Consider the following 22,527-nt stretch of genomic DNA (forward strand, 5'->3'; position numbering starts at 1 on the left):
CAAGAATTTAATTCGAAAAATCATATCAGCTTTATTATAGAACAACTTCACCTTCACTCTGTAAGTGTAATATATAAGTAATAATATAAGGACGAAGATACTTTCCTGAATTATTAGGAATTTCAATACTTTACCACTATACAAGCCTAGCTTTTTATAATCAAATTAGATAATCTGGAATTATTTACTTATCATCGAAATAACGTATAAGAAGTGTGTTCACAGTTCAAGGAGGAGTGCCAGTCTCAACAATTTAAAATCTAGAGTTAAATTATAATAATTTACGAAGTCTATTCTTCACAGAGAGTTGAGGTTAGTAGTGGCAATATTTTTGGATGTGATATGAATGGAAACTATTCTAAAACCATACTTTGTTTTGTGGTGAAGATTGTACTTGGGAAATACAGTGACATGGTACCAATCACAAACATTAAATTTTCCATTATAAAACAATATTAAATAAAAGTTTTGAAGTAGCTACCAAAGTTGGCCTAGAACCCTTTGCATCCATTACGGATGCACATGCCTCAAACAGAAAATTCTATGTGAATGAACTTGGAAATATAATTTTTCTTATATATATACTAAATCTTTTTTCTACGAAGATTTTTTACTTCTTAGCAGCACTTTCTTTAATCAAATTGCATCCAAAAATGTTTAATACGTTTGCAAAAAAATTTGTGTCTGAAGCCAACACCCATCTTCATGTAAATAAAAAAAGGAAAAGGGCTTAAAAAACTCTTGTAATACTAAAAAAATTTCAAAGCTGAAATCAGATTTAATAGTGAAATAGCTCCTTCTTTTCTTCAATGTCATTTGTATATTGTACATAATATATTTGTTTCATTATAAAATTAAGTTCAATTAAAATGATTTGTTTTCAATAAAGAAATTTAATTCTTAGTAGTTAAAAAAGATAAGTTATGACTTGTGAACTGCTAAAGATTCAATTTACTGCATTTACTTTATTCATATGATAATAATTATAAATCTATTTGCATTCTAGTAAAAAAAGTTGCGCGCCAAAAAGAAGATATCCTATAATTACTTAACTGTTCCAAATAACACTATCATCTGTAATGAGTTTATCTGTGTGAAGATCCTAGTTCTTCACTAGAGTAATATTCATATAAGGTGACACATAATTTAGTTGTTTAGAAAAGGATCCCGACTGAATACATATGAGAATTGCCAACATATTCAGATATTTTCAGGCTTTTTGATCGAAGTTTTTTCTGATCGGTGATCAATTGCGATATAATATATCACTGATCGTAGTATCGTAATTGGTCCTGATCTTTATATCGCAACAGAAATAGAAAAAAATGCGATACAAACAATTTGTATAATAGTGATGTGGTTCTCGAGACCGGTCTGTCTTGATACTGCTCTCGAGACTGTTGTTTTATGGTTTTGATCTCGTCTCGGTCTCTACACATTAAAGTCTTGGTATTGAGTCTAATACACTCCGTCTTGATTTTCGTCTCGAACTTAACAACCTCGGGCATGACTTAGTCTCGATCCTTATATACGTCGTGGGAACTGATTTCGGTCAAAATTTATAAATAGGAATTTTTGTTACTGCAAATACTGAAGAGTAATTTCTTTACCAAACGTCCTAAAAAGATGTATACGGCAAAGCAGGAAGTGAAAAGATACCTAGGTGATGTCTTTGAAGGTCTGGAAATGATGTTGGCCTACCGGAGGCCCAAAAAGGTAATTGAAAGATACAATGTCGTGCTTTTTAGTAGTGTCAGGCATCGAGCGTTTGTTCTCCAAGGACAAACAGATCCTGAGGAGGACTAAGTTGAGGTTTAGAGATAGCAACTTTGAGAAGCAGCTCCTGTTAATGTCAAATAATGAGCCAGAAGAGAAATAATTTATGTAGATATTTTATTAGACTATATTTTAGCTTTTTTCTATATATATTATATTTTATAATTATAATAAAATTTTGTAAATAAATACATTTGAAAAAGGTTTATAAATCAATAATTTAAGTTAAAAAGTTTTAGTTATAGCTTTAAAGAAATTGTATATTTGAATTTGATCACAATTAAATTGATCGGATCACTGATCGCAAATATCCCTGATCGTTATATCGCAGTGAATTTCTGATCACAATTTTTGATCGGATCCCAATATTTTTCCTGACTGGTCACAAGTCCGGATATTTTGATATAAGTCTACATAACTTAAGAGGTCTCATATTAATTTGAAACAACCACTTAACAGTTGCAAATAATTATTTATATCTAATAGCAGAAATATAATATACTTTACAGCCAAAATATCAAGAAAAGAGAAGCAAATTATCTTTATGAATCTATAATTATCTTACACTTGTTTTCTAATCAAAAAAAAAAAACTCCGTAGTAATCAAGAAATCAGGCGTGAACTTGAAGTGTCCAGGTTATACGATTATCCGTATAGACTGTATTCACTAAGTTCAACTAAAAGTGGAATTGATATAAATGTGATTATCTATATATCGTTTGGTGTATACAGTTAACATAACATACTGCATACACCAAATTCATCCCTCCAGCTTGTTTCCCAAAATATCTAACTAGCTTCGTACTCTTTGTACCGAGTGAATTATCCTGCTGAATGATATTGATATCAAATTGTATGAAATCTTTTACCCAATATTTAATATATATTTGTGTATTAATGATGTAACGAATATTCCCCTTGGCATCCGCGAATTGTATGCATTTTATAAATATTTATAGAACTCTGAAAATTTCAAATGTCAATATCTGCCATAGATAGTTTCTATATTTAGATGTCCGATACATCAATATTTTTAATATATGTACGTACGTCGTACTTCCTATATCTAAGACAATTATGGAGTAATTCAAGAATATATCCCTTATATTAAGGTTAAGACAAATCTATTTCTATTAACCTTGCCTTATATATTTTCTAAATATTATCAAACTTTAATTATTAATTATACATTATAATTTGGAGTGGAAAATTGATTATTGTTCATGTTGCTTGTCATTAATAACTTAATATTCAATTAAATAATGTTCAACATGCAATAAATTAGCTCTCCTTAAAAAATTCTATAAGGGACTCCAGGCTGTACTTATCGAGAACTTCTAGAAGGTTAGACACTTTTGACTTTACGTTATTTCCTTTAAATTTATGTTGATCAATGAACAAGTCTGTAATCATTCCATAGAGTCTCTCCAAATGAGCGGGCTGTTTCTTGAATTGGTTCCTCAGGGTTTCTGAATTTTCTAAAATAAATTTGTATTCTGGAGATAGAAAATTAGTATCTGGCTCGTTTGCTGCCAAATCTCGTAGAGGTTCGATCAATGCAACTTGTTTAGCTAGTAAGAGCTGAGCCTCAAGTTTTGGGTGAATAAGATTGAGAGTATGATACACTGACTCTTCATTTACATCTACCCAAATAATTAATATAAATATAGAAAAAATTAAATGAGTTTAATAATCATAATAAATTATATATTACCACATTCAATATCCAAGGGGGTTCGTTTTTGCGTCGCTTCCTTTGTCAGCACATCCTTCAAAATGGATATGGTTGAAATGTTGTCTGACTGAAAAACTGCAGTTCCTTTACTGCAAAAGAAATCATTACCTCGAGATCTCAATGAATATGTTTTTCATATAAAAAAATTATATTTGAATAAATTACCCATATTCAATTTTCAGAATGGTGCCTAAAAATGTAGACTCGAAGCAAAGTTGAGCCATATCCTCAGATGGAGACTTTTCAGGTACTTCTGGAAGACAGAAATGTATCCAAAAATGCATTTCTGCCAGCGTAAATGGTCCTGTAAGTCTAAGGATATTTCGTGGTCTAGCATCATTATAAAATCTTTTTCGCATATGCAATGAAAGCGGTTTTACTTTATACTCTTGGACTTGACAACACTTTGGCTGGAGCCTGGGAGTAATATAAGCTCTCAAAGTACCATATTGTCCCTCAATAGTTCGTATTTTAATTTCAAGTCTAGTTGTATTGGCCTTTTATTAAATTGCGTTATTTATGGCACATAACATACAAATATAAGAGACATGTACAATAGTAAAAATACCTGGCATCTGTATGTTGTTAATAAGACATTTCCAGACTCAGGATCGCAAGTGCTATAACTTACGACAGCCGAATTCTTCTCAACATCAAGTAAATCGAGAGGAACCTCACTTTGGAGAAGAACATTATCAATGGAGGTTTGAATTTCTAAGCTTAAGACATATGAAGCGTCAGCTTGGCTCAAAACCAAATGGTCATTTACTTTCAGTGATGGAATAGCAGATATAGCATCGTTATTTGATTGAGTTGATGCTTGTGCAAATTTTTGATATTTGTCCCGTTCAACGTTGACTTTATTTTGAAGTTGTTCTACTTCTTGTCTATGGGTTCAAAAAATGTTGTTATACTAGTTATACCTATGCCATTGTTGTACATCAAATAAAGGCAATACCGTAATTTTGTAAGCTTTTGTCTTGTTTCTGAGTCCAATTCTGCTTTTTCTGATTCAATTTTAATTTTTGAGTCCTTAGTTTCTGTAGTAAGACCAAATATCCAGCCTGAATATGTCGATATGATTATTTCGTCATAGCCACTCGTTCCAACAGTCCCTCCAACGACACTTGTTATACTCTCTCCTGTGTTCTAATGATTAAAATCTATAAGTATTATCTCTAAACTTAAATGACGGGCGTCAATTCATAATTACGTGTGTAAATTTAAGAACGGGTGGAGATTCATCATCCTCATAAGAGTACAATTCTACGTTCCCATCAGTTCTGCCAATGATAAGATCTTTAATTCCATTTCCAGTGATGTCGTAATTTTCTATACATTGTACAGATCCTCTTGCCATTCCGTCTTGATCGTCAAGGATCCATCTTTTACCATTGTCAGATCCCCTATTGATTAATTCAATCAAACCAAGTTTTCCATCAGTTGTGCCATAAAGAACTTCATTGCCATGCTCACCGCCATCATTATAAAACAAATGTAAAACACTTGGAGGTCCAGGTAAATCTGCTGTCAACCATATCTGTGAGGATGAACCATCTCTTAAAACTTTTAAAGTACGATCTCCACTGGCCAAGACAGAGGTTAAATGGGATACCTGAATAAATGTTTTTTAAATGTTGATCAAAATTTACAATAGAACGTAAACATCAATTTTGATATAATTGCTAAGCACATACTTTTTCTCCAGGAAGTATAAGAGCATCATTGATTTCATCAGGACATAAATAGTGGTTCACGTCCCGACAGTCTCTATAGTGATTATAAACGTGTTTCCCACAAACAATCAAATCACTTCCAGAAATAGACATGGAAGCAATTTTTTCTGTCAGATTAGTTTCAAAATCTAAAAACAGCTTTCCTTTCTTTGAATAGCCTTTGACTTCATTTCCAATTGCTATAAAAATTTTATCCTTAATTGTTCCGAGAGCTCCGCCGAGCTCTAGAGATGTAATAGGATGGCACTCTGGAAGAGTTTTGAACAAGAAGGATATCTCCTTTTTTTTTAGAGAAAAAAGCTGAAGAACTCCATCAGCATCACCTATGGCTACTTTTTGCTGAGATTTTCCTGATTCTGGTAATTGAGGTAAAAGTTTTAGACATTTTGGATTCGTTAAGCCCACACGAATATAGTCCACTCTATTTAGTTCTATTTCCATTTTTTTTTAAAGTACAATTGCTTGTATTTGAATTATATACTGAACTCATCTGCTAAATTCCACTGGTGTAAGGTAGGGATAGAAAGCTCCCGTTATATACCTTAGATCGTATTTTAACATTGATTGCGAATTATTACTATGATTGCTCCATTAATAGAATGAAGGGAAATTATTTTTAATTAAGTGTTTAATTAATAATTAATAAAGTACTTTGTAGCTAATATAATTATCAAATTATGTTTATGAGATGATTAGACTATATAAGTACTGATAGGAGTATTTATAATTATAATGTCCTTAATGATTTGGTGCAAGATAGCTATCTTATCCTGACAGATGGAAATTACCTTATCAGTACTCATAAGTCATAACTAAGTCCTCAGTATCACTAATGCTGCCTAATGCATAAATTATACAGCATAATACATAAAACATATCCTGCCGGTATGTAAAAATTAAAAAAACCAAAAATTAAAAAATAATTCTGACAATTTGAAGAATGTTTCGGAAGAGAGTAGCTCAGCTGTCATGACTTTTTTTTAGATCAGAATCAATCAGCTGTGAGAGAAAGGAAATAAACATTGCATAAACATGTATATATAAGTAACAAGGACATAACTTGAATTACTCCAATGTCGCTCCTAAATTCTACTCCGATTCCAACAAGGACTTACACTTATAACTTCCGAGCTCTCCGTTTTACATGAGCTCACACATTAGTTATTACATTATAATAATTAAATGTTCAGCCTGCAAGAATTAAATAATAATGATAACAGCTTTGGAAAATAAAAAAGTATGTTCAGATTGCCAACTAGAAAAAGCCCCTCCCCCTTTCCAGCACATATTTTATACACCTACGGAACCGACAGTCAATATTAAATGAAATGACTGAGAGGTGAAAAGAAGTGGAAAGCTGAGGAGGGTTCAAAAATAGCAGAGCAAGCTAGCTATGAAGGGTATTTTATCTATATTATACAGACTTTAGCATACCCTGCACTTATACACTAGGTAGGGGCTGTGTTAGCTGTTCGTTAGGTGTAGTAGGGAAGCTGCTGAAAGAAAGAAAGAAAAAGGAGACTTCAAAAAGTGACATCGGTTTTTTTAGTTTTTATTTACTTGATTTTCCTTTTGGCTCAGAGTCACCGCGCAAGGTGAAGACTGAAGGAGCAGCTCGCGTGTGTAATTCCTTGGGGTGGTGGGCGGTGCAGGAGAAGTAGGTAAAGGAAGGAAGGGAAGAGGAAGGATGGCCGTGACGTCTCATGCGAAGTTATGGGTAAGAATAATACGCACGTTACAGATCTCCCCATTGAAATTCAGGAAAGAATTCTGGCTTATCTTGATGGAGAGTCTCTTGAAAGTGCATCCAGTGTTACTTTTTTATGGAAGGAAATCTCGAAAGGACTATGGAGGCAACTCTGTATCATTCCACACAATTTTCCAGTGTCATTAGGAAGCCACTCCCACGTGGACTGGAGATCCTTTTATTTCCAGCTCCAATCCCTCCCTTCCGCCTGGGAAAAAGGATCTCCATCATTTAGACTCATAGATTGCAAACCTAATTCCAATATGGAGTCTTGGCTCACGCGACACAACTATAGCGGTATCTATGATATGGTCTTGAATGGGTCCAAGCTTGTTGTGAGTGTGTACAATACAATTCAGGTCTTGGATCTAGATGGAAATATTTTGAATGTGTTGTCTGAGGAGACTTTGAATGGGGATGGGGGAAAGACCTTTTGCTATTACTCCAATTCAGACTTTATTCTTTGTGGTACTGAAACTGGAAACGTACAGGTCTTTGATGCCTTGAGTGGAAATGTATTAGGGGTATATCGCAGAGATGGATATTCCATTTCCGATATTCGAATAAAAGATGAGCTTGTCCTTACTGTTGATACATTCGGCGCATTTAAGGAATGGATATTGATAGGATCACAATTAAAGTTTAAGAAGGAATTGAATTTTGAGGGGATTTCACCATCATACACCGAGTATAATAGAGAAAGACTACTTGATACGGACGGACGCATAGTGGCCACTTCCGTTGACTCCTCACTATACATTGCTAGGATTCAAAGTGATGACAGTGTCTTAAAAAACGTATGGGTATTTTCCAAGATGGATTCGATTTTATGTATAGTCGTATTTGGCTCCAGGAGTTCAGTGGCAGTTGGGACACGCAAGGGCTTGGTCTTTATCTACATTCCTTCTCTCGACAGTTCTCATTATTTTAAAGTGGGTTCATACCAAACACCCTTTAAAGATAGCATTACTTCAATTTGTGCATACGGAAACTCGAGACTCGTTTTCGGCGATGTTAATGCTGAGATCCATTGTTGTAAATTAAGAGAGGATAATGATGGGAATGTTGTCTTTGATCAAGACTCTAATGTCTTCACTCTGGAGTCCGGACATCTGTATGGTTCATACGTTTGGGCAGTCAAAATGGACGCAACACGAATATATTCTGGAGACTCTAATTCTAATCTCGTCATTCACGATTTTTGGAGTTGAAGTTAGAGGAATAAATATATTTAGAACTGTCCTTAAAATAAATTAAAACATTTCTATCTATTAAGTGTGTCTTAAATAAACTCTGTTTTTTTTTATCTTTTTTTTTCAGTCTAAACAGTACTTCGACGATAGTAATTTTCCAGAGTGGACTAAAAGTAATATTGGCATTACAGTTCCACTTATGTTTCCCGAGCAAAAAATATCTCCTTTTGGAGTGGATAAGAAAAGTGCATGTATTTTCTGTGAAGAAGTATGGTTGCTTCCAAAAGATCAACAGAGCTTTTTTCGTCACTTATTAGAAGTTCATAGTTTTGTTGTTGGGGATGTTAATCTCATTGCGGATATACCTGCTTATGTTGGATACTGGAAAGGCAAATTTTGTACTCCTAACGGATTAAAAGATCATGCCTTTCAAATGAAGGCACCTGTTACAGGTCCAGATGGAAAAACCAAAATTCAAAAGAATTTCTTTTTCCTTAATGATACCAACCCTGAGGATCGTGAACTACGAGTACAATTGCAAATGAAAAGATTGGAACAAGTCTTAGAAATAAGAGAAAAAGAAAGGAGAAATACGGATTTTAATCGCGGATGCCTTTTTTGTCGATTATCTTTTTCTGAAGATCCAAAAAATCTATTTGATCATATGACTTTGGATCATAATTTTTCAGTTGGGCAGACTGACAATTTGGTCTTTTTTGAAGAATTATTGGATATTTTGGAGAAAAAGCTCATTGACATGACATGCATCTATTGTGAGAAAGTGTTTAAATCACGAGAGGTTCTGAAGGAGCATATGAGAAAAAAAAGTCATAAAAAGATTAACCCAAAGAATAGTGCTTATGATAAGTACTATTTGGTCAACTATCTTGAGTTTGGAAAAACTTGGTCGGAGAATTCAAAGAGAGACATTTATGATCCATTGGATGATGATGAATTACCCACAGGCTTCGAGTCTGACAACGAAAATGAAAATGACTGGAGTGATTGGAAGGGGGATTTAAGTGGTGCAGTTTGTCTATTCTGTGACGCTTCTTACGATGAAGTGAAGGAATTGGTTAATCACATGTCACTTGTTCACGAATTTGACTTTGAGAGTGTTCGCAAAGATAGTAAACTCTCGTTTTATCAACAAGTGAAGTGTATTAATTTCATACGACGTCAAATACACCTTAAGACCTGCATTAATTGTCTCGATAAGTTCCAATCCAGAGAAGAGTTAATGCTTCATATGGAAGAAAACGGCCACTTCAAACTCCCTGACGACAAAGATGAATGGGATCAGTCTCAGTACTTTTTCCCCACCTATGAAAATGACAACTTTCTTTCTTGCCTTGAAGAAAACGAGGAGTCTACTGAGGGAAACGGAGAGATTCCACCAGTTATTGGGGAGGATTGTCCCGTTAAGGAATCAATTCTATCAGAAGAAGACTTTCGTGAATCCCTCTTGCCTAAAAGTCGTCGAAAAAAACAGGAGGCTTAGTTTAGTCTGGGCCATATTATATTACAATAGTAAATCCTTATTATGTTTAACGTGAGATTGAAATGCAAAAATTTCCTTCAGATATGATATATTTTTAGGGTAAAATAAAGAATACATTTTAATAGATCTTTGTAACATAAAAATAACTTTAGTATGCCATTATATAATAATGCTTAAGCATTAAGTCAAAACGAAAACAGTATGAATTTTTCATAATAGTTATTTCATTAGGTTCATGAAATTTGTTTAATATGACACTAGATTTGTTCAATCAATTTTTCTTTCATTGTTATTCAATACTATAAGAGAAGCGGGAACGGATACATTATTAGGATGTTCCGCAACGAGCATGGCTGCAATCCAAGAAATAAAGTCTTCAGTATGTTCAAAAGAGATTGTATGGCCAAAATAAGGATGATCCTTTGTTCGACACACGGGAACGTCCTTCTCAATGAAGGTTATATTAAGCCGGAAGGGAGCCTTCCGTTTTTCCTCAGCACCAATATACCATTTTATATCTTCAATTGGCCATGTTCCTAATTCCATTGAATCCCCTCCTGTCTTATAGTAAGTAACCTTAGCATTATTCATGGAAAATAAATGTTTCGAGAATTTTGATCGAGCCTTATTCTCTCCAAAGTAAGCTTTAGCATAAAAATTAAGAGGGGGAATGGCTCGAGGTAGAGCTTGCTCATAAAGAGTATTCCTTTTGAGTAGAAGGCAATTATTTTTTCTGTCTTCTGTACTCCAAGAACCCCAACGAAGATTTACATCTAACATAACCTCTGAATGATGAAGAGGTCTTTCTAAAGCACCCTCCATAACGACTTCATGCAAGAACAAGTTATTAACTCCTTCCCGTTGTGTTTTCTGCAAGACTCTTTGTGTCATTTCCAAAGCTTTCATTGAAGGCTGAACAACTAAACCAACACAATTTTCACTTGTTTTAGTATCAATATACACCCAAATTCGTAAATCACCTGTTATTAACAAAGGGGAAAAAATAACAATTAATTATGGAAGAAACTAAGGAAGTATTCGTTACTTAGTTGTTAACTCTGTAAATAAGGTGAAGACAGACAAAACACAAAACAAATAATCAAACCAAGCAACGAACACTTACGAAAATGGCTAGATGATTCCTCAGAATTGTCCATTGCCTCACCAGATCTCTTTAGATGTCCATGTTGTCCCGCATCATGATTGGTACTAATTTGTGTGAGAACCTCTGTAAAGAGCCTTTCTCTTTTAAGTTCTTCTGGCTTAACATCAAAGAGTTCTGAATAGTGCTCTATTAAATCTCGACAAACATCGCTCTCTCCTGACGTCCGAGCAAAGTCATTGGCTTTTTGTCCATCGACAGTTAATAGAGTTGGACCCCAAATTGAGGCAAGATTGCAGTTAGTCATTAGATTTTTATCACATTGAGATGCAATAGCACTTAAATGACTTATTAATCTACGAAGAGTATTGTAATTGATAACTGGAAGCTTCCTTAGGAGTGCTCTGTATCTAAAAAATAAAACAGTTTTCGTTTGTAAATGTGTGCATATTAATAACTACAAAAGATAGAAATAACTAGATTTATACGAAGATAATTGCTCTAATTCTAAAAAAAAAAATCCACTTGGATTGCTTACCCCTTTTTCTTATCTATAATATCTTTGGTACAAGAATTTTTCATCCAGTTACCCCTGAGACCCTCCGTCAATAAAGGTTCTTCCAGAGTTCGCATAAATCGCTTAAGTGTGTTCGCAACGTCATGTTCAGAGTAGTCATTCTTAGATATTTGAACCGTCCATGCATTTCTTTTAAATTCATTCAAAAGCCTATCAATTTTGGTTTTTACTCCTGACTGTCGATAGATCCCTTCTGACAAACATCCATGTGAAAAAATGTGTTTGGTACACTTATCCACGATCACTGGAATTTCTTCTAAAGTCATTTGCTGATCTACTAGAGTGTTTCCATTGGTAAATGCTTTACTTTGCACCTCAAGCCACCAATTATTACACTCTATTTTGCTGTTCACAGCTATATATAAAGAGCGATCCACAAAATCAATGACCAGAACTGGGTAAGAAGTGAAAGGCGGTTCTAAATATTCTGCTCCTTCTTTTAATGAAATATTTTTAGTTTTTCTAAGGTCCATTACTTCCCACATACCCTCATGTAAAGAGAAATAGCTTAAACTTCGATTAGCTAAAGATATCCAAGTAGAATTCCAGGTTCCTGCAAATCCTATTTTAAGATAGGCCCATCCTAGACGTGTTGACTGTGTCATAGAATGATTACTAAGTTTATAGTTAAGAGATTGAACTATTCTCTCTAACCAGACTTCACGTTCATGATACGTTCTAGCTCCAAAAGTTTTCGTGGAGTATTTTCCAGATAACAAGCTACAATATGACATATCAAAACAGTAAAAACCATCAGAATCGGAATCCTTTTTAATTTTGTTAAGACACAAAAGAGAGCTTAGGGTGATTAATTCCTTAGGTATCACTAAAGAATCCTCGTCATTAAAGTATTGAAAATTTCCATTACCAAGGACACACCACTTAGGTTGATAAGCCTTTTTATTTCCTGACCATAATGAAAGTACACCACTGTGCGATTTAGCACCTGTTGTGGTTGAATTTTCCGATTCTATCAAGGGACTACGACGCCATGAATCTGACTTTCGCATGAAAACTCGATCACTCATCTTACGCTTCAAATGTGAGGCCATTTTGGTGAGGTTCAAATTTGCAGCAGAAAAAGATCTCTGGGGAGGCAAATGTGATGCTGATTCACTTGATACCTTAAGAGCACTCTCATAGTCTATAGAGGAAGTGGTTGACGATGAGGTTGTAGATATTTTATCCTCACTCTTAAAGAGCCTCCTTAACTTCGACTCGACTTCTTCCTCTTCCGTTAAAATGTCAGTAGAGCTTTCTGACGTTTTAGGCTTATTTGGAGGTAAAGGAGGAGGCTCTAACTCAGGTAATGGTGGAGGAGGAATTAAGGGTGCTGGTAAGTCTAACGATTCGGATGAAGCGATTCGTCTGGGACAAGCCACATATATATTTTCAGACTCATTATGGATTATCTCTATTTCACTCTTTAAAGGGTCCTTCATAATGTCTACGAGAGAATTACTGGATAAACTATTATTAACAGACTCCACTTCCTCAAGAACAGGGTCAAAATCCCTGAGCAATGTTGGAGCAGGATTTTTTTTTGACATTCCCCTCTCCTGATCTAAAACAGAGAGATCAATAGATAAATCTCTCTCTAGTTCCTCTTCAGCTTCTTCATACCATTGTTCTACGGCATTTCTAATATCAATTGTTTTGAGCTTTGAGATATGATTGTGCTTGGGCTTAGCCCCTGAAAGATCATCTGGAATTGTTGAGTTGAATAGATGAGGTTGTTCTGGAATGAGTATAGTGTTACGAGGAGGCGGAGAAGGTGGAGATCGATGAGGAAAATCAATGTCTTCATAAATTTCTTCCCTTCTTGGAATCCTTTTACTTAAGAGTTCTTGATTTTGCAAGAGTATTTCGACATTTTCATAGATTTCATTTGACTGCTGCGTGAGCTTCGAAGGTCGGGGAGCAGGAACTGGAGGCATGATCCCCTGACGAACTGCTTCACGAGAAGCTGGAGAAAGATCCTCGATAGGTGACTGAAAAGTGACAGAATCAAAGATACAATCCGAGGTACTCTCACTCTTGGAGCCATGAATCACTGGTTTTCCAAAGTTAACTGACACCTCATCATAAGATGACTTTAAGGAGAGTCGATCGTCTTTTGAATGACCTTTAGGCTTATCTATGACAATATCCTCATATTGTCTGGATTTCATTCTTGAGATATCCATTTTTTTTCTTTATTTTTTTTTTAAAGATACGTTACTCTTTAAAAGCCTGTAACTTCGATCCTTTGAGTTGAAATCTGGTACTCCATTCCTTCCACTTAAGTTTTTCTCCTTACTAGTGATGAATTATAACACAAAGGTAAAGTAAGTAATAACTTAAAAGTTATAGTAGTTTTCCAGATTGAGTCATTCTATATTAGTATCAACTATTATCGCATAATTCGGAAATGATCCTCCTTTTCGCACTTTTGTCTTCCCTACTTGTCTACTTGGGCATATACCATGTCAATGTGCAACGACGTTTCGATCTTTAGTCCTCAAATCCAGGGTTTTTTTTTTCATTATTATTATATTGTTACTTATTAGTTATTACATGTCTTCAAACAAAAGGCGCACTCATCAGGTAGCTACAACAAGACTCGTCAGTCAGCACTGGTAAATGGTAACTAGTAGCACTACGCTCGCCGCTCGACTCCGTGGAAGTCCCTTCTTCAAACTGCCACCTCTATCCTATCCTGCCTTCTTCTCTTTCTCCTTCTTTGGTAAACGTACGCCCCTTTTTCACCAGTCTGTAAAAAAAAACAAAAAAAAACAAATAAAAAACGAAGCTGTCGTTCCATTATCTAATTACTAGAGTTTCTTATTATTCAGTCTTTAGGATAAGGAAATCGAATTACACTAAGTGTAGAGAAATATTAGACGCTGTATCATCGCGATTTTTGTTTTGTAAAGTTGCCTATTCAGATGTTATTATTTAGTTACTTCGTACCCTAGATATTCATATGAATATCTTGTTGTTATCTTGAGTAAATATTAGATCCAGTTCTCATCATCGTCATTGAAATTTAGTCACTATTTAAAAATATATATGAACATTTTTGTCATTCAAAGGTCACATTTATCACCAATCTCCATTTGTCTACATATACACACTCACATTGAAAGGGCTGAGTTCCCTTCTATAATATTATGTATTTGTATTATTTTAAATTTATAGACTTAACTTAAATACGAACAATCATGAAGGAAGTAAGACGCCGATGAATGATTCATGATATTAAACATATTTTATATATTATATTATTTATATATATGATAGTCTTTTCACATTGAATAATTAATAGAGGTAGCATTGTGAGAGATGTTATTATTACATGATGCATCAATGTCAGATAGATCTTGAATTTCCTAATCCTTAATTCCTTTAATTTCTCAAGGTTTTTTTTATATAGGTATATCATTTTATTATTATATGATGCGAAAAGTGCAATCAATAGTGGGGACTGGAATCTTTTTTAAATGCTGCAGTTTCATTCCCACTTCCTGAAGATTAATTTCTCCGAATTCTCCTTTTTCTTAGTTTTTATCAAGAAAATGTATACCTTTTCAAACACTTAATAGACCTTGCATCTATAATAATTGAATGTAAATAATCAAAGAATGAATAAGAACACGTTAGATACTATATTATCACTTGTATTTCGCATTTTAAAGTTTTATAATATGTAAAATCAGTACCAAAATATGTTTCCATTTAAAAATTATGCATCAGTTGTGGAAAATATTTAATTTAAAATATAATATTATGTATTATCATTCAGCAATGTAATGATTTACATACACATACAGGATGGTCCAGTTAAATTAGGAAAATCTTCAAGGCTTTTAACGAGCGAATAATATTTTTTTTATTAATTGAACGCTACAATTAATGAAACTCAATTATTTATAATGAAATCCCCCTCTCTTGATAACCTCGGTCACACGACACTGAAAGCATTGGCAGCCCCGGGCGACCTCGAGCGGATACAGCTTTGCCATTGTACGGGTAATGGACTTTTTCAGGACCTCCACAGAAGAATGATACTTTGTATAGGTATCATGTTGTACCCTTCTCCAGAGATAGAAATCGTATGGGTCCGGGCTGTTTGCAGGCCAAAAATTCGTGCTCCAAAAGTGAGGACATTTTGTGCCCAAGACATCTTTCACTTTTTTGACGTTGAGGTTGGAAGGTGTAATTTCTTCTATGGGCTACTCCATCCATCCAGGGAATGTAATTAAGTCCAAAACCAGAACCAGTAGAATTACAAAAGTGGATCTGCACAAGGTCGCCCGAGCCTCCCAAAACTTCTGACACCATATGGCCAAGGTTATCAAGAAAGGCGGATTTCATTATGAATAATTGAATTACATTAAATGTATCTTTCAAATAATAAAAAGAATATGGTTCTACCACATCTAGTTCGTTCATTATAAGCCTTTAAAGATTTTCCCAATTTATCTGGGCCACCCTGTACATTGGGTATTATATAATTCCAATAAGATAAAAAACCTACCCATACACTTTCTAATTAATTTGCTTATTTGAATGCAATCTTATTACAAAAATTGAATATCCTTTATATTATATATAAATAGCGCATACTAAAGCACTTTACATTTGCTTAGAAAGTTACAATGTTCATATATTATTTCACACGCGACTTTTCATTTTATTATCAAATATGCACACTTTTCAAATGACGATAGTATCTACTAAACACAATCGATGCACTTCAATACAAAAAATAATAGGGTGGTCATTTTTTACCGCATACATACAATTTGAATAGATAAAATTCATTTGTCCACATTTGCATTTTAAAACAAAGAAACACATTAAAAAAAATGTAAAATATAAAATTAATACCATTACATATAAGGATAATATTAATAGATCAAGCAAGTTTCAAGTTATGGCAAAAATCTCGTTTCGATTGAAAAACAGAATAACAATTCCTAAAAAAGATAAATGTTGTTGATAGATTTACACTATTATTTTAGGTAAACTAAAGAGTATAACCAAGCCGAGTACTTATTTCATATATAGGTAGCTAATATTATAATTAAATAGGAACAATTATTCAGCATAATCTGCTAGTCTTTGGAGAAAAAGGAAAGGCTACATTCCTATGAAAGAAACTCTGTTTGTTGAGTCAATATTTCGTCAAAATATGATGAATCTTTATGAAAAAATTTTCTTAGAAAAACGTGGGCGGAAAGGTGAAAAAATGCATGTCTCCCTTCACTAGTGGTAGTAATTTCTTTATTTCTAGAATTGGCCCCACTAGTCTTAATATATAATTAGTTACTCTGATTAGAGAGTATAAACCCACAAAAATAGATAATTGAGAAGTTCAAAAGGCATTTCAGTCGTAGAAAAATTTAATTAGTAAATCGAAGATTAAGTTAAGTTGCACAACTTGAATTTTAAGTTGGTAATGAAATTAAATTTGGAATATCATAATAATCTTACTTCAACAGTTGAACAATAAGGGAGTTAACGTTCAAAATTCGTCATTTTAATTTTCTTATTTAATAATTCAAAGTATTGAATTTCTAAAATAAGAAAAAAATACAAGTAAAAGAGGACATATTAGTTATATACCCCAATTATGAAAGCGTTGTTTTACACCTTGTAAAATAATATAATAGGTTTTTAATCATTATTAATGGCAAATGAAACTTATACAAAATGTTATTTCAAATGAGTTTTTAATGAAATTATGCATATAATAATTAAAAATTGTTCTATAAGTTTTCATAACGATAAAAACAAAAGAAGAGGCCTCTAATCTAAAACTTTGAAATGAAGAAAATGACATTAAGGGAATTAGTTATAAAGAAATAAAACATATATTTCTTAGGTCTAAAAATAAATTACAATATAAAATGACATTAAAAAAATATATAACTTTCTTGACGTGTTTCTTTATATAAAAATATTTAATGGGTATCTTCAAAAACAAAAAAATTAAGATTTGCATACTTTCAGGAGTGTATGCTTTTTCAAGTCCAAAATTCTAAAAAAGGCTCTTCGACAAGTCTGGCAAATAAAAGGTCTCTCCCCTGTATGTTGTCGTTCATGTTCTATTAAAGTGTTACGATTATTATATGACTTGGGACAGCCTCCCCAAGAACAATTGTATTTCCCTCGTTTCTTATTCTTATGGGATGATTTATTCTCATTAGATAATAAAGAAGATGATAGAATATCTTCATTTCTCTCAAGGGTATCCTAAAATTAGAAAGCGATTAATTATATCCTTGACATGTAATAATTAATTAATCTATAAGACAATTACATCAGAAGAAAAACTAGTTTGATCCTTAATTGGTTTGGGTAAAATCCTCCTTAGTTTGGAAACTCCTTCAGATTCCATGGAAACTATAGTAGTAGATGAATCAAAGACATCCATCTTACCAAAATCCTCTCCATAAATGTCATCAGGGCCCAATTCGACAACTAAAGTATCTACATCCTGTGTACAACAAGCAAGTTAGACACAAAGCTTATAATTAATTAATGAATAAATATCATTATTATTACTTCGATATCAACAGATGGAAGCTGAAAGGGAGAAAGAAGAGGAGATTCGGTGAGATAATGATCCGTACCTATAAATAATTAGCCATTTATTAATAAATAATAATAGTCATTTAATTAATAAATCCCGGTTTAATTCATACCTATACAATCATAACTGCTCTTAGGACCTTTTTTCTCAACTTTACGAATATGTGCTATGAATGCAGCAGCTTCCTTGGCTCGAAGTGAACAATCGGAACATATATGAGTGGAGCCTTTGACATTAAATGATATTTGAAATACAGAAGCATATTTTGGAATATCGACCGAGGTGCCTCCATGAGGCAAATGAACTCCACACCATCGACAATCCAGGTTGATTTCCTTAGTTTGGGGATTTATTACTTATTATTATTACAAATGATTATTTTATCATTTTTAGTAGTTACGACACGTACTGCACTGTCTAATTATTATTATTTATGATACGTAATGTTGAAATGTCCCTGTTCTCAGCTAGTGAAGCTTCACTAGCGCTATCTTGTTACCTAGAAGAGTGTTCTCGCGTGACGTCACTCGTCTTCATGATTGATATCGGACATTTTGGGGGTCTAAACAACCAAGTTTCATAACAATGATAAACCTTTTTTCCATAATATTAAGAAAAATAGTCAACTATTGCTATGTATTTGGACTTCAAAATGGAACTATCATTCAAATGACTTACGGTTCACGGTGTCGTCAAACCTTGTCATAATATTCCTCTTACTTGAAATGTGCTTGTCATTTTGTAGGTCAATGGTTATAGAACGACATTCAATATTATACAACTAATTTGTTTTTATATCAATACTAGCTAAAGATTATCCGGCGTTGCTCGGGCTAAGGAGGGAGAGGGAATTCACATTGTAAATGGCCAAATTAATTGAGAAAATTAAAAAATATTCAGAAAATAGTTCTATATAGTAATAATTATCAAAAGAAGGTTTTGTTTTTGTCATATCTCTATAATTATTATAGGGCTATGGTTGTTGTCGAAAAAGATCATGATAATTATAATTCTCTTTGATTGTTCACACTAAATCAATCCGCTTAAGTAAGGTAATCAACAAAGTAATACTCTTATTATTGCCTTTTGTATCCTTAGTATTATTATCATTTATGAATATAAAAAAATGCGTTATAAACTTGGAATAACATAACAACATACATTCATCTAAAAAATTGCCTAGAATAGAAGTACATTTTTTATTTACTTGAAAAAATTCCCAAATCGAAATTCGCGAAGATAATTTTTGAACTAATTTAGCAAAAAAACAACAACATTTATTGGAATTGTAAAAGAAACACAAACCTAGCAATATTTTTTTCGTACTTGCAAAAAATAAAAAAGTTTTGGAGGATAATGTTGTCGAAAAAATAACACACGAAACTGGTTCATTTTCGCAAATATTGCAAAAATTATGTAATAAAATGTTCTGGAAATTGTAAATACTTCATGTATGAAGTAGCGTTGGCATTTTTTACGCAAAAGGTATTGTTTTGTGTTATTTTTTCTAAAAAAAACTGAAAATTGACGTTTAATGAAAAAATAAATATATAAGAGAGAAAAAATTGAAAAAAATATTTAGAAAATGACAGATATTTCAGTTAAACATCAATTTTTATTTAGCAAATTTATATGCAAACGAATTTCCAGACAATTTTTATAAACTTTATTTAATTTACTAATCCCATATTCCATTGGAAGTTCATTTTTTTGCACCTGAAATAAACGAAGTTGTAATTTTCAGCGATTTATTTTTAGCCCATAACTTCGTTGATTTTGAATAAATTTAGAAAACGTAGGAATTTGTATAGTTGCTTTCGGAACGATAATCACTTATTGATATATAACTCAACACCCTATTTAGTCTCCTTGAGCTATAAAAAAACGTTTTTTGGGTTTTGGGTATAGCATAAGCCCCCCTTATATGACCTCCCCAAAAATCGACACCCCCGTCTTAGCTTGTCCAAGCTTAATGAGGCACCCATGCAATATTTCAGCCTCCTAGGTTCAATAGTGTGGGAATGTATACTAAAGTAATATAGGATATCTACACACGCACATTTGTAATGTTTATAAATTTGTTTTGTGATCCTATAACTATAACAATAAGGATAATTTTTTTTTAATATTACATTCGTACAGTAATAAAAATATCTATTTCTAGGATCGTAATAATTATTTCTACTGTGGAGAGTGAGGAAGGAGACATGCTACTCTGACAATAATTAAGGATTTTTATCCTCATTCTCCCCTATTAATTTATTCTAAATTTAAAAATACTTTATCCATTTTCATCATTCATATTCATGCTAGCCATAACATTTTAAATACGTAGCCCAGCTACCCATAATAGCTATAAGCTAACATATCATTTTAGATCGCGTCGTAGAATTTTTTTAAATATAATAACGTTAGATGGCGTTAATTCCTTTTTCTTTTTCCTTCCGTTCTTTTCAACTGCTGTAGGCCGCCGGCAAGCCAAATTTAACCGGACATGCTTAATTTTTCTTCTTTCTCTCTTTCTCTAATTCCTCTTCCTTTCTGATCATTCTTTCATTTGGCGTGGAGTTAGAAGCACTAATTCGCACAGGTAATTATTCTTTTTTAGATAATTTAACATTTAAAAGTATTCATACGTTCTTAGCTCTAGCATAAATCTCTTTCTATGCTTATTGAAGGAAAGTACTTTCTTGTTTACGTTTCATACGGCCCTCTGTATTAATATTTCCGTTGAACATACGATTAGTGTGATATTAATGGATTTTGTCTATTTTAGCCCTGAACCATGAGAGCGAAGTGGCGTAAGAAGAGGATGCGCAGGCTTAAGCGTAAGCGCAGGAAGATGCGTGCAAGATCGAAGTAAACTCCAAGTGGAATACCTCGTCTCTCATCCCGTTTGTTAACATCTTGAGAGTTTACCCTTTCATTGCGTTGTATACGTAGAAAGTGTATTTGGATGAAATATTAACCGATTCTAACAATTATGTTTGATTCCTGTGCGAAATAAATACGTTTAAGTTAGCATTAGCTTTTTATTCCTGAATTGGCAGAGTGGGACTTTTTTCTTTTCAGCTCTTACTTCGAAGTATGACTTTACACGGGGCTCCCTAGATATATTGATAGAAGTTTGTATCCATTACTATTGGTCTGGCCGAATGATTATAATTTACTGTACTCTACATTTATCTGTTTGGGTCATGATTGTGTTACTTTATTTGGCAAAATCTTTAGATCACTTAAATGTTTTGAAGCACATACTGTGTCATTCTACATAGTGTTGTTTTGAAACGAGACACTTATTTTATACTAGGTCGTTAAAAGAAAACCCGTAACTTGACGAATTTTTGGTTCGGGATTAGGTAAAGAAATATTGGGATTTTTTTCATATCCATTATGTTGGTACAAGTCGTTCGCATTATGGAGTATGAAGAGAAGTTCTCCTGGAAGCACACGTATCCACATAGGAGGTCGCTAAACAGCACTAGTTCCACCACAAGACTGTTAACAATGTTTAAAAGGACATAGAAGCTGGCCAGAACCGTTAGCGACGTTGTGGAAGTGGGAAAAAGCAAAAAGTGGAACAGGCAGTGTACATGAAGGCCACGAACTCCACATTCACATCCCCTGCTTAGGATATCTAGGGGGGAAGGTCGAAATCATCTCACGGGCTAAAAAAAAATCTTTGGCAAATCCCTCAGAAGAGTTGCAAGGCTCTGATTGTCGCGAAATCTAGCCGACATCGTATTTTCAAATGAATCTGGATTCGCTGTTTAACCAGCTAAATGACTGGGTACTGGCATTCCCTGACGTACCCATTGATGACTCCGCTAGGTATGTGACCACCACAAAGCATGTCGCGTACATGATTTTGATGGGCCTCGTCGCAACCAATGGTAAAAACATGAAACCAATCTGGTTCCCAACCGGATGTCACCTTAAAGCTGACGAATTCGTCGACATACTCAAGAAGGTAGTCTCGTGGCTTCGGAAATTGTCCATGGATGGGTCTGTCGTATTCCAACAGGATCTGCACACAGCCAAAGCCGTACAAAACTTCCTCGGCACGAATCTGTCCAAGAATATTGCTTACTTTTGGCCCACCCAGAATAATGACCTCAACCCACTTATCTAGGCGCTTATAGAAGCCAATGCCTCTAAAGATCGCCACTCTAACGTGAACTCCCTCATGGCCGCTGTGGACAATACCTGGGCCTCAATAGCCGCCAAGTACCTTCAGAGAACCTGTACCGCCTTCCGACCTTATTAGTAAAAATAAATAAAAATTCACGACCCGGTTGGATGGTTATAAAGGATTTAGTTTCAGTTTTAATTATTTGTTCATTAAGTCAGATGGCTGTCGTTCTTTCGTGATACAATGGTGAATCATTGCTAACTGGGTGTTGGATACACTTGGAGGGGATGAATTAAAACCTTTATTACATTGTTTTCTAAAGAATCAGCATGGATGTCTAGATCTGGTTTATTGCTCGAAAAAATTGGAGACCAACTAAACATTTAAGGGTTTACTCCATTTTAGATCGGATGATTTCACTATTAAGAGAAATTGATTGCATTTAACC

The 22,527-nt window shown here is 33.7% G+C and overlaps 4 protein-coding genes and 2 long non-coding RNA genes across 10 annotated transcripts; 2 read left to right on the forward strand and 4 right to left on the reverse strand.

Annotated features, from left to right (window-relative positions):
• Nucleotides 1–945: 945 nt before the first annotated feature.
• Nucleotides 946–1,812, reverse strand: LOC139905725 (uncharacterized). Its single transcript, XR_011780747.1, has 2 exons — nt 1,611–1,812; nt 946–1,542 (listed from the first exon to the last, which is right to left on the reverse strand). It is a non-coding gene; the product is annotated as an uncharacterized lncRNA (long non-coding RNA).
• Nucleotides 1,813–2,874: 1,062 nt separating this feature from the next.
• On the reverse strand, nt 2,875–6,241 carry LOC121119973 (BBSome complex member BBS7). The gene is made up of 7 exons (XM_040714828.2): nt 5,209–6,241; nt 4,725–5,126; nt 4,470–4,660; nt 4,080–4,398; nt 3,677–4,008; nt 3,491–3,600; nt 2,875–3,419 (listed from the first exon to the last, which is right to left on the reverse strand). Exons 1-7 carry the CDS (start codon nt 5,686–5,688, stop codon nt 3,058–3,060), a joined length of 2,196 nt encoding a protein of 731 aa, XP_040570762.1. The 5' UTR covers nt 5,689–6,241; the 3' UTR covers nt 2,875–3,057.
• A 581-nt stretch (nt 6,242–6,822) lies between these two features.
• On the forward strand, nt 6,823–9,812 carry LOC121119976 (zinc finger protein 277). The gene is made up of 2 exons (XM_040714832.2): nt 6,823–6,964; nt 8,315–9,812. Exons 1-2 carry the CDS (start codon nt 6,935–6,937, stop codon nt 9,686–9,688), a joined length of 1,404 nt encoding a protein of 467 aa, XP_040570766.1. The 5' UTR covers nt 6,823–6,934; the 3' UTR covers nt 9,689–9,812.
• RhoGAP15B (RhoGAP_ARAP and RA_ARAPs domain-containing protein RhoGAP15B) lies at nt 9,760–14,225 on the reverse strand. 4 transcript variants are annotated; one of them, XM_071889381.1, is made up of 4 exons: nt 14,182–14,225; nt 11,329–14,119; nt 10,854–11,200; nt 9,760–10,668 (listed from the first exon to the last, which is right to left on the reverse strand). In XM_071889381.1, exons 2-4 carry the CDS (start codon nt 13,551–13,553, stop codon nt 9,956–9,958), a joined length of 3,285 nt encoding a protein of 1,094 aa, XP_071745482.1. In that variant the 5' UTR covers nt 13,554–14,119; nt 14,182–14,225; the 3' UTR covers nt 9,760–9,955. The 4 variants fall into 4 exon arrangements, with proteins under 4 accessions (XP_071745482.1, XP_071745481.1, XP_040570761.1 ...); XM_071889380.1 differs by having other exon boundaries at nt 10,812–11,200; XM_040714827.2 differs by having other exon boundaries at nt 11,329–14,225.
• Nucleotides 14,226–15,005: 780 nt separating this feature from the next.
• LOC121119480 (uncharacterized) lies at nt 15,006–18,653 on the reverse strand. Its single transcript, XM_040714149.2, has 5 exons — nt 18,626–18,653; nt 18,060–18,302; nt 17,920–17,987; nt 17,675–17,851; nt 15,006–17,607 (listed from the first exon to the last, which is right to left on the reverse strand). The coding sequence occupies exons 1-5, from the start codon at nt 18,651–18,653 to the stop codon at nt 17,344–17,346; spliced, it is 780 nt and encodes a 259-aa protein (XP_040570083.1). The 3' UTR covers nt 15,006–17,343.
• A 20-nt stretch (nt 18,654–18,673) lies between these two features.
• LOC121119979 (uncharacterized) lies at nt 18,674–20,969 on the forward strand. 2 transcript variants are annotated; one of them, XR_011780744.1, is made up of 5 exons: nt 18,674–18,688; nt 18,755–18,863; nt 18,919–18,999; nt 20,414–20,537; nt 20,724–20,969. It is a non-coding gene; the product is annotated as an uncharacterized lncRNA (long non-coding RNA). The 2 variants fall into 2 exon arrangements; XR_005864895.2 differs by having other exon boundaries at nt 18,755–18,999.
• The last annotated feature ends 1,558 nt before the right edge of the window (nt 20,970–22,527 follow it).

This window comes from Lepeophtheirus salmonis, chromosome 6 (genome assembly GCF_016086655.4).
Source record: "Lepeophtheirus salmonis chromosome 6, UVic_Lsal_1.4, whole genome shotgun sequence".
Taxonomy (NCBI): domain Eukaryota; kingdom Metazoa; phylum Arthropoda; class Copepoda; order Siphonostomatoida; family Caligidae; genus Lepeophtheirus; species Lepeophtheirus salmonis.

What these genes read in the sequence shown, in the direction of transcription:
- LOC121119973 (XM_040714828.2), bottom strand. Translation starts at nt 5,688, where the DNA reads ATGGAAATAGAACTAAATAGAGTGGACTATATTCGTGTGGGCTTAACG. An exon ending in CCGTTCTTAAATTTACACAC is followed by an intron (nt 4,661 to 4,724) that starts GTAATTATGAAT and finishes TTTAATCATTAG; the next exon opens with AACACAGGAGAGAGTATAAC. An exon ending in ATTCTGAAAATTGAATATGG is followed by an intron (nt 3,601 to 3,676) that starts GTAATTTATTCA and finishes TTTCTTTTGCAG; the next exon opens with TAAAGGAACTGCAGTTTTTC.
- LOC121119976 (XM_040714832.2), top strand. Translation starts at nt 6,935, where the DNA reads ATGGCCGTGACGTCTCATGCGAAGTTATGG. An exon ending in CGTCTCATGCGAAGTTATGG is followed by an intron (nt 6,965 to 8,314) that starts GTAAGAATAATA and finishes TTTTTTTTTCAG; the next exon opens with TCTAAACAGTACTTCGACGA.
- RhoGAP15B (XM_071889380.1), bottom strand. Translation starts at nt 13,553, where the DNA reads ATGGATATCTCAAGAATGAAATCCAGACAATATGAGGATATTGTCATA. An exon ending in ATTATAGATAAGAAAAAGGG is followed by an intron (nt 11,201 to 11,328) that starts GTAAGCAATCCA and finishes TTTATTTTTTAG; the next exon opens with ATACAGAGCACTCCTAAGGA. An exon ending in GGAATCATCTAGCCATTTTC is followed by an intron (nt 10,669 to 10,811) that starts GTAAGTGTTCGT and finishes TGTTAATAACAG; the next exon opens with GTGATTTACGAATTTGGGTG.
- LOC121119480 (XM_040714149.2), bottom strand. Translation starts at nt 18,653, where the DNA reads ATGACAAGGTTTGACGACACCGTGAACC. An exon ending in GTTTGACGACACCGTGAACC is followed by an intron (nt 18,303 to 18,625) that starts GTAAGTCATTTG and finishes AATAATAATAAG; the next exon opens with TAATAAATCCCCAAACTAAG. An exon ending in GAGCAGTTATGATTGTATAG is followed by an intron (nt 17,988 to 18,059) that starts GTATGAATTAAA and finishes AATTATTTATAG; the next exon opens with GTACGGATCATTATCTCACC.